This window comes from Fulmarus glacialis, unplaced genomic scaffold (genome assembly GCF_000690835.1).
Source record: "Fulmarus glacialis isolate BGI_N327 unplaced genomic scaffold, ASM69083v1 scaffold5835, whole genome shotgun sequence".
Classification (NCBI taxonomy): Eukaryota; Metazoa; Chordata; class Aves; order Procellariiformes; family Procellariidae; genus Fulmarus; species Fulmarus glacialis.
The window spans coordinates 70,825-81,184 of NW_009214834.1; the positions used below are offsets into that span (position 1 = coordinate 70,825).

General features: G+C 37.5%; 1 protein-coding gene across 1 annotated transcript in view; it reads left to right on the plus strand.

The window, feature by feature from the left end:
- The window catches only part of CCDC88A (coiled-coil domain containing 88A), a 77,321-nt gene extending 70,233 nt beyond the window's left edge, over window positions 1–7,088 (plus strand). The window contains exons 31-33 of the mRNA XM_009578704.1: window positions 1,093–1,582; window positions 6,110–6,209; window positions 6,767–7,088. Of these exons, the coding sequence (XP_009576999.1) occupies window positions 1,093–1,582; window positions 6,110–6,174 (555 nt within the window). The 3' untranslated portion in view covers window positions 6,175–6,209; window positions 6,767–7,088. The remainder of the gene's footprint in view (window positions 1–1,092; window positions 1,583–6,109; window positions 6,210–6,766) is intronic.
- The last annotated feature ends 3,272 nt before the right edge of the window (window positions 7,089–10,360 follow it).

The following is a 10,360-nucleotide window of genomic DNA, read 5'->3' on the forward strand; positions in this document are numbered from 1 at the left end:
CTTGTCTCTGCTAGTGTTCTCATTTCTTCATCACTAGTTCTTGAGTGAAACCTAGAAGTGCTCTAGGATAAAGCAAGCCAGTTACTGTGACCAGGGCCTATCAAGAGTAAGGATCAGACTCCATCTGTTTTTAACGACGCAATGGAAAATTGAAAAATATACATTCACAACTGAATTGATTGGGGTAGTCTGAGACTTGAGTTTCTGGATTTTTTGTTAGATACTTAAAATGACCTCTCGCCTATGGTCTCTCTGACAAGGATTTTTGTTTTTAAGGGTTAGACAATACTCTTCTGGCAATAGAAATACAAGAAACCACCTGAGTCATCAAGTCTAGTCCAGTGCTGTTCATGAATTACAGAATCCCTTTCGTAACATCACAGAGTCATTCAGGTTGGAAGGGTACTCAACAGGTCTCTTTCCAGTCTTCTGCCAGAGCATCTCCTTAATGCTTTTAGCTTAGTTCTTTCCAAATTGTCTCTTTTACCATTTTGAAAAAGACTGCAGTCTTTCTCCACTGAGTCTCTGAATAGTATTCACCTAAACTTTTTTTCCTAGCTCTGAAGTCTTTTCTCTAAAAAGAAAAAATTGGGAGCTGTCCGGTCCAAATTTAGGTACCAACAGTACCTAAAGGTTATCTGCTTTGTATTACTTTCTGAGGTTTTTGTCCATTATTTGAGTGTATAGAGAATTTAAGCTTTTAGCTCTGGACGATCAGTACAAGTTAAAACAATAGTCCATATGAAATTGCTTAGGAAGTATTGATGAGTGATGGCAGAGGACAAGTGGGTGAGAAGATGAATGTGAAGTGTTGATCATTTGATTTGTTGCATTAATCAGAATTACAGGAACTAATTCCAGATAGTTATGATCTATCTGACACCTAGTTTTCAAAGTACTTGCTTGTAAGTAGTACAGAAAACTCATGAGTATGTACCGTAAATGTTTAATGCTGCTTTTAGATGTGAGAAATTTAAAAAAAAAACCAAACCACTTTTTGGAATTGTTCTTCATTTATGTCCACAAAGATTGCTTAAGAAAAGGTCAAAATTACAATTTATAAATTTATAAGTTGTTTCATATTTTTGACAGATGAAATCTGCAAGTGAAGAGAATCTTTTAGATGAAGTCATGAAAAGCTTATCTGAGTCTGCGGAGCTGACAGGAAGGGAGAAGCTAAGAAAACAGTCGTCTGCTGGTTGTGGTATTGTGAGATCATTAAGTGTAAAACATACAGTTGATTTCTCAGATGGACGATCCATTAAACCAGAACAGCTGGTAAGGCCCAGCCTTCGTAAAACTGAAGATACCTACTTTACTAGCTCTCCAATAAAATTTACATCAGGCACTCAAGGGAAGGCCAAATCAGTTAAAGAAAAGATACAAGCAACTGTATCACAGCGACAATCAAGAGATTGCAATCCTTACGCTACCTTACCTCGTGCAAGCAGCGTGATTTCCACGGCAGAAGGAACTACTCGAAGGACAAGCATTCACGATTTTTTATCTAAGGACAGTAGGCAACCTGTATCAGTTGATCCAGCACCATCCACCACTGACAGAAGTGTTCCATCAACCTCTAGTGAGTACTCAGCACACCAGTTACCCTCTAATTTTTTTCACTGTGTGGCTTACCGAGTAGATTGTGTTCCACAAAGCGATGCAGCTAATACAGTTAAACCACGTAATTTAGGATGTAACTCTGATGTGCCTAAGACTTCAAGGATGGAAAGGTCAAATTTTCGTGAGAGAACTTTGCTAAGCACAAGTGTGTTTAATGATAAAGTCAGTATATCTGGTAATGACAGCGCAGGATCATTTACTGTGGCTCAGCCATTTTTATCCCTTAACACTGAATTAGTTAGTAATATAAGTGGATTGCCTCAAAGATCTACATCAAAAACAACTGATCAGGCAAATCTGTCAGCATTTAGATCAGTACCGAAAAATCAAGAACAGCTTTCTGCTAATCAGAAACCTGATCATAGTGACCTACGGTCAGTTCTAACTAGTGAATTTGTTCCTTCCACCTGTGTAAAAACTAGTGAGGCTGAATCCCCGCTTCTGGTTTCTGAAGATAATAAAACTGTGTGGTATGAGTATGGTTGTGTATAATAAGGAAGTTGTATAATTAAATACATATATAGTCTAATATGACATATAGGTGTTCTTCTCAATGTCCACTGGATTTAGACAAAAATTCACGACAATGAAAGAAATAACTTCTTGTTAGATCTGCGGGTTGTTGTTTTTTAAGAAGAATGGCGTAGGGCTCAGTTGTGTACTCTAGCATGTTTGAATGTAAAATTGTAATCTCACCAAAGTTTGCATGAAACATTAATTGCACTGTATATATTTTGCATGCTTTTAAAAGTCTTTATAATACAAGCTATATTTTTTTTTTGTCACGCACTACAAAATTTTGGTTTTTTCCTGTACGTTACTGAATGCATGTTAAACCAATCGCATGCTGCATTGCCAAAAATGGCACCGTGAACAACATACTTTCCGGTACAGAGACAGTACTTTTCAGTTGTGCTCATGCTTTCAGACATATCAGTAACATATTGATTATGTATTTGGAGTAAAAACACTTCCCCCCCCCTTTCAAAAATGAGGTACTAACGAAAAGAAGCAATTAGAGAGATTTCAGCGTCTTACCCTTTTCATTTATGCCACGTCCTGGCATAAATGCACTTTGGACAAGGAACAAGTAATAGCCCAATAATTCAGTGCCTTTAGCTTTCACAATAAATATGAATTACTGTTCATACTTACTAAAATATTTGAACATTCATAAATGCAAAGACCATTCATAGTCCTAAACATAAATTACCATCCTTATGAAGAGGTAATAAATAGTCACATGATATGCAGCACTTGTGATGAAAAAATGACCCTTTCCACCTTTTCCCTTTTGAATGCTTTGTCTTTCCACGTCTGGTGTACAAATGTGGTGAAGTGTACGGTTTTATTAGGAGCCAAATAACAGAGTTATGTGAGACTCCTTGTGATGTGTGGTAATAAAAACCTATATTGATTATGGTGGAAATTCATTTTTTCTTCTTAATAGAAGTAACACTAATATAATAGAAAACAAGATGTGTAACATAATAACAGAAAAACTGTTAAATTAGCACAGTTAAATAAAAGAAAAATAACAAAAAGTTTGCTTGCAAAATTATAGGAGTATAGGAATGCTTAAGCCAATAACTCATTAAATTCCAGATGGCCAGCTAAAGAGAAATGTTGAAAAGTAATTACTTAATATGCCACTGTCTCTGCAATTGCTTGAAACTTCTTAGTCGTAAATATAAACAGAGTTTGAAATTGTATCATACTTAAACTACAATTACATGAGGCCTTAGACATAAGCACTTTTTTGCAAGAGGAAATAGTTACTGACAGTTATTGTAGGCTGAAATTACATACGGTTTAAAAAACTGAATGAAAATATATCTAGAGGAAAAATATTTAAAATGGCAAATAAATATTAAAAATAATGAATGTCATATTCTGATTTTTACAATTGAATTTATTTTGCCAGCAGTTTTGTGGCAGTCCTGGCACTGCTGTGTGGGTTGAACTTTAATTCCTTAGAGTTTAACTAGGGAGGGGTAGAAGTGCTGCAAATACACAGTTCCTCAAGGAAAAGCGGCAGACATCCCAGGTTTGAGTCTATAAGGTCTCCGTTTCATACAGGAGAATTGGTAATAAAATGCAGAAATAGCCCTTTCCAGAGCTCCAGCTACATTTCAAGGTGGGGAAGAGGAACGAGAGGATGTTTCAAAGACATTCTGTGGAGGGCAAAATTACCGTTTCAAAATGTGAAGCAGCCATCCTTTACCATGTCTGCAGGCATCCATTATTGCTGGGCTGATAAATTTCTCACTTGTCTTCAATGTTGTTCACAGCATGCTGTTAGTTGTTGCTGGATTCCCTCTAGAATTGTCTCACCATTAAAAAAAAAAAAAAAAACAAATCCAAATCTGAAATATAATCTTAATTTCACATGCATTTACTCTCACACAGCAAGATCAGTGTTCTGATCTTGGGTCATGTCATTTGACTTCATTTCCATTAATCTGTAGATGCGTTTGAATTAGCTTTGAGTTGAACAGTGCTGTTATCTGAAGCGACGTGTGCGTAATACATTTTGCAAGTTATTTAAGGGATTATAGAGAAAATCATCTTAGCTCTCAGAGTACTTATTACAAGCTCATACTGTGCCACCAGTATCTGTATTTTTCTTAACTGATTGCAAGCCTGTGTCTTGCAGCGAGACTGCTTGTTATGAGCAGAACAAGGCTTGTAGCTAGAGGTAGTATCTGCTTTTTAGATCAACTGCTATTGTTCGAGAAATCGGATAAGCTTTCAGGCATGCTATTATCTCATTTGCCAGCCTTGTCTTGCTTAGGTCCTTACACTGTCACAGCTACAAAAAAATACCAGTGTTGTCTCCAGATACGTTTATTCCGAACTCTCCAGCATGACCACTGAACCCCGATTGTAATCATGAGCAAGGCCAAGGTCTAAAGAGAAATTTTAAAAGTTACCCCTGTAGAGTGAAGTTAAAGCTTGCTATCAAGGCAACAAAATACGTTTTTTCTAGCCACTGCCCGTGGGGCGCTTCAGTTTGCATTGTTTCATTTCTTTTCACAGCACTAAGCTTTCACATACAAACCAAATCTGATAGTGAATATTTATGCCTGATATTTAATGCCTTTTTAAGCCTGTGTTTTACCTTACTCCATTGGGGTGGAGGGGGGCAGCATTAAAACAGCTTCTCGCTTAAACACAAAGGGCTTCGGAATAACTGAGTGTTAGTGTCTGAACACTACTGTCTCAGATCCTCTACGGGAGTTCTACACTAACCTTGTCCAGCTCAAGCTACTATTTTGCATTGTTTTATAAATTCATAATGAATTGCATTTCAGTTCTGAGGATAATAACTTTTTGAGCTCCTGTTTTTGCTCTGTTGAGTGCAGCTGCAGCAGCGAAAGCATGCTGCTAGAGATTTTTTAATGTCTCTGAAAAATAAATTGTCGACATTTGCTTATTATATATGAAAGAAAACATTTTTTTTCATGCACAGAAGGATTCTTTTTTCTCCACTTTTTGGTCTTCAGGCTTATTTTTTTCATGCACAGAAGGATTTTTTTTTTCTCCACTTTTTGGTCTTCAGGCTTTAACAATAACATCGTGGATGTCTCTCTTGGTCTATGCTCAAATAGTGGATGGATGGGCAAAATTCCTTTCAGACCCAATCACTACTGCTCCTCGGCCATTCAAATGGCTGACCATAAAACACTCGGTGCACTTGCTCATTCCTTGGTCCCTGCTGCCTTTAAAAATGATAAGTTGGGACTTTGCATGGTAATTATAAACACTAAATATGTGGCTGCCAGCCAGAAAAGGTTTCGTTGTTCAGGCTCAATAATTTGCTTGCAGTTAAAGGTTTGCTTGATGCTTTGCTTTAAGTGAATAGTAAATTAAGATACTGCGTTTTGCACGTTCAAGCTGTTGCATGCAAAGATAATTCTCTGTTTTGCGGCTGCCAGACAGAAAAGATTTTGTTGTTAGGCTCAATAATTTGCTTGCAGTTAAAGGTTTGCTTGATGCTTTGCTTTAAGTGAATAGTAAATTAAGATACTGCGTTTTGCACGTTCAAGCTGTTGCATGCAAAGATAATTCTCTGTTTTGCAGAATTGAATGCGAACGTTTCTGTCAATGTGTAGCAGGTAAAAATGCAAAGATGAGTTATGTTCTCTGCTAGGCTCAGTCAGCCTTGATTACATCTGATTTTTTTTTTCCTTTTCATACAGGCAGAAATTTAGGGTTAGTGTATCTGAAAGTTAAGTCTATCTGATTGTGGCTTTGAAAATAATACCTGGTTATTCTAGATGCTAAGATGAGTTTTAATGAGTGTAGCTGAGTAGGCACTTCCAGTGAGTTTCTTCTATCCCTCTCCTCTGTCCTTTCCTCTAAAACAAAAAGAAGTGTTATATATCCTTTTGCTCTACTAATAAGTAGAATGTATTTTATGCATGAGGGTTTTTTTCATGTCCTGATAAACACAATGAATAACATGAAATGCTTTTCTCTGCAGATGTGGAAGCTATCCCAGAAAGCAGAAATTCAAAAAGCAGGTCTAGGGAGCAACAAAGCTCCTAATTCTATTACCCACTACATGAGATGTGGGCCAAGTGGTGAGTTTCCTGCCCAAAATGTAAATGAGATTAATTTCATTTACAACAAACTAACAGCATTACATATAAGAACAAGTGCACATTGCATTAACCAGATGTAAATACTGCTTGCTTAACTGGCTTCTATCTTGCTTATTAGTTAAGCCAGAACAGGTTGTTTTACAGCAGTTATTTTGCCTGTGTAGGCAGGGAACTTCATCCCATTTAGCCTTTTGCCTGTAAAAATTACATTTATTTTTATCTTTCAAATCTCTTGAAGAAGACAGTTCAAAGAAATCACATTAAGAAGTGATATTGAAGTCAGTCTTTAGAAAGGGACAGATAAATCTAAAAGAATAGTTTAACAAAACATACGAAGTATTCTATACTACAAGGAAACTGCCTTTTTATAAAGCTTGTCTTTGGCATTCTGTCCTTCTCTTGACTTCATTAAAACATCTTTGATGCATGCTATTAGTGCTGTTAGTTCTGTTAGTGACTTAACTCTGTATTTTTTACTTCTACACTCTAAGCTTTTCTTATGTTCTTTTCTCTTTCTACCTTTCAACTGAACACAGAGAGAAAAGTGTCCTTCAGTATCTCAGTATGAAGCCTTTATATCTGAAGTAACAAGACAGCGACTGTAGGAATCGTTAATAAAAATTAAGGGAATTTTTTACATTCTTCGTGACTAGAGCAGGCAAGAAATAAAAACCTACCTACCTTCCTTCCTTCCTTGAATCAAGGAGCTCTACTGGAGTCTACTGCCGAAAATTTGTAGATGGTCTTAGGAATTATTGCACATTGCACTGTTAAGATCTACTGAATAAAGGACAGTTCTCATCTCCCTAAGAACCAAGAATTTTAAGGTCTCAAGAATTACTCCAGGAAAAAAAAAACACTTCTTTCATCTTCTGTTTATGAAATTAGCCTCTGATTTGCTTAAGCTTCTGCTAATAATTAGCCAAAAAACCCCATAACTAGCAGTTTATATTTACTTCTGTAAATCTAAAATAAATGCTGTAGTATTTTGTTGAAATTGACTGTATATACAGATACAAAAACCTCACAGCTTCCTGGCACTTCACTGCCTTATTTGGTTAGCATAATCTGCATGAATTTGCTCTTTAAAAAGTTTATGCTGATTTTTGTTGCATACTGCAAGAGAAAAATTTGTTTACATACATGAAAAAGTTCGATAACTAACAAAAGTGGGAGTCATGGGATAATCGTATTATATAGAAATTGTTTGTCATTTGTGTTTTTCACATTCCCAAGTTATTCTGCATATATATGTTCAGATGTTTCTGACAGGAAATTGTCAGGTATGATTTTTCTATAACTTTTATTTTAATATAAGGCTGTTTTCAACAAATGGCATTTCCAGGATAAGACTGTCTTATGATGTTTGTGTATTGACTGATTTTTTTTCTATTGTTTGTCTTTTGACATGAGCTGATTGTGGCTTAGGAGGTTTCTTGATGGCAAAAAGAAATGTAAATAATATCATGTGCATTTTACAATCAGTTCCCCTTAAGGTTATCTTTTATTAGTAAGATACATCTTGTTCATTATTGATTTATATTAAAGTCAACAAATGTTATTGGTACATTCAGTGGTTGCATACATTTGTTGTCTTGAAAGCATTTGCAGAGAGCTCAGAGGAAGTGTACATGAACTTATAAGCAGATCCAAAATGAGTTATCATCATTACATTTTATTACAAATCAACCAGCACATTCATATTCCTGTTCTAAAGGGTTAAGTTAACTGTGTAACCTCCTAGTGTCCCATCTTCCAACAGGCACGTACATAACTTCACCTACAGCTATCTGCATTCACATAAGTAAAGGTAAGCACGGCATATTTGCAGAACGAGGGTGGCAGACTCCCTGCAGATGGATCTCGCTGCTGCTTAGGCGGTGTGGTAGAGCCACTGCAGCTTCGTCAGCTTAATAACAACTTGTTTCTTGAGGCTTACAGGTTTTGTCATTTATAAAGTCTCAAGCTGTCAGGGACAGTTGGAACAGAATCATTTTTTTCACTGGAAAAAGAATGCAGTTCAACAGATTCAAAAGCATACTGGCAAGACATCTTTTATTTTACTGAAATTTTGTCAAAAAGGGGAAAAAAGAGGAAAGTTCAATAAGCTTTAGAAGGGGAAATTTTCTTGGGTTTTTTTCCTTAAAGTGACTTCCTTCTGAAATACTTTTTATGATAAAATGTGCTAAAAGATCTAGATCTAAACAGAATATTTTGGTTTTACAGTATAGATACTTGGTTCAGCCTGGGATTGTTTTCACAAGGATTTTAAACATTTTTTGTTTTTTTTTCTTAAGTGAAAATAGGACCAATTTTGCAGCTCTCCACCACACAGAATTTCCATTCTTCCTTTGAAGACATTTCTGGTATTTCATTAAAACCATTGGTTTATTTTGATTACCAACTCACACTAGCATCCATTTCTGGTCCCTTATTTCTCAGTGTCAAGATTTTCACTCATTTCAGTGGAAGCATGGTGATTTTTGCAGAGTATCAACATAGATTAGCAATCCAGGAGTGATCTGAAGCCCAGAGAGCTTCCCGCTCCACAATGGCTTTGTAGGCAGCCCGAGCTCAGTTGCATTTGGAATAATTTCCCACGTTGTAACTGGTATTATGACATTTTTGAGAAGGATTCGGGGCATTCCAAGCCGTGCAATGACAGCTACGAGATGTCACCAGAGGGGCGGGTGGGATGGATGGCAGTGGCTAGAAGAGGTGCAGCGTGTCAGGGCCTGTATACCTGTAATTTGGGCGTACCAGGCAATTTGTGTGTTCCTGTACGCACTCAAAGCTCAGGGCATAGCTGAGTTTCTCCCCCAATACCAAGTGAGACAGACGGACCCCTGACGTGCTCTAGGGGAAAAGTACTCTGGGCAATGAGAATTTGGTCTCAAGCCATTCCTGTACTGCACTATGGGCGGAGCCATAGAGGCTGGAGGAAAAGTTTTCTTTACAGAATTTCCTAGGCAAAGATACGAAATCTGGAATGCCGGTAGCCCTTACGAAAGGCATAGCTGTTATGAAAGAGAATTGAAATACCATAAATATTAGGAAAATATCTCTGATTCTAAATTATTTTCAAGCTCATTTCAGGGTCTGATTGTGACTGGACTCTCCTAACTCTCTTTGACAACAGAGGACTGATGCATTTCAAACTATTAAACTCTAACCATTCAGTAGTGTCACTATTTTTAGAAGAACATTTGTATCTTGAATTAACAGATTTAAACTGTAGTGCCAAATGCTGTGTGTGTTCACAGAATCCGAGCAGCTGCGTGTGTTTAGGTAGATTCTCCGAGACCCTGGGAATTAGGCAGGAGTGGCGTATTGCCGTGAGTGCGTGGCACGCGCTTCTCTGCAAGGAGCATTGCTGGGCACCCGTAACCTGCCCTCACCACACATGTTTTTGTCACACGGGCATCTCCTGACGTTCCATTTATTACCTCCGCTCTTCTCTGTGTTCATTAAGTTGTCCATGATTACCCGTCACAACTTCTATACTTGCTTTTTGCATATTATTACACCACCTTAAAGCATCTGTGCAATCACAGGCAGGGTGTAGCCACGAACTTTGCAATTACCGTTTAACTGATAACGTGTATTACAAATGAACCCCCCTCATCCAAAAACCTAAACAAAGTTTCCTTGAATGAGAGAATCGGCAGGAGCCTGGGGGCAGAGCTTATCCTGCTGGGTCAGTCTAGCGCAGGTCAGATCCGTGTGCCAGAGTCCTGGCTACTGCCCGTCTGTGCCACTTAAGCAGGTTTCGACCCACTTCGTCTGCATCAGTACAGAGGCCAGAGTGGGATTTTGGGTTGTATTAGCTGAATTAACCAAAAGCAGCACCGGGGATACGTTTGCATTTAAGAGATCAGAATCTACTTCTCCCAGCACCTTCTTTTGCAGAGGAGTTTCAGAGAAAAAGAGCAGTCAGGAGGTTATCTGTGCTCTGACAATTTTTAAATTCTTTTTCCTTTCTTAATCTTTCCAGTCTCTGCTCTTAAAATTAAAATTAAAAAAACCGTAAATTTAATTTGGGAGCCACTTCACATTTTCTGAAACACAAACTCCCAGGGGAAGAACACAGCGGCTGCTGGACAGCGTACGATCAGAGTACACAGCTTTTT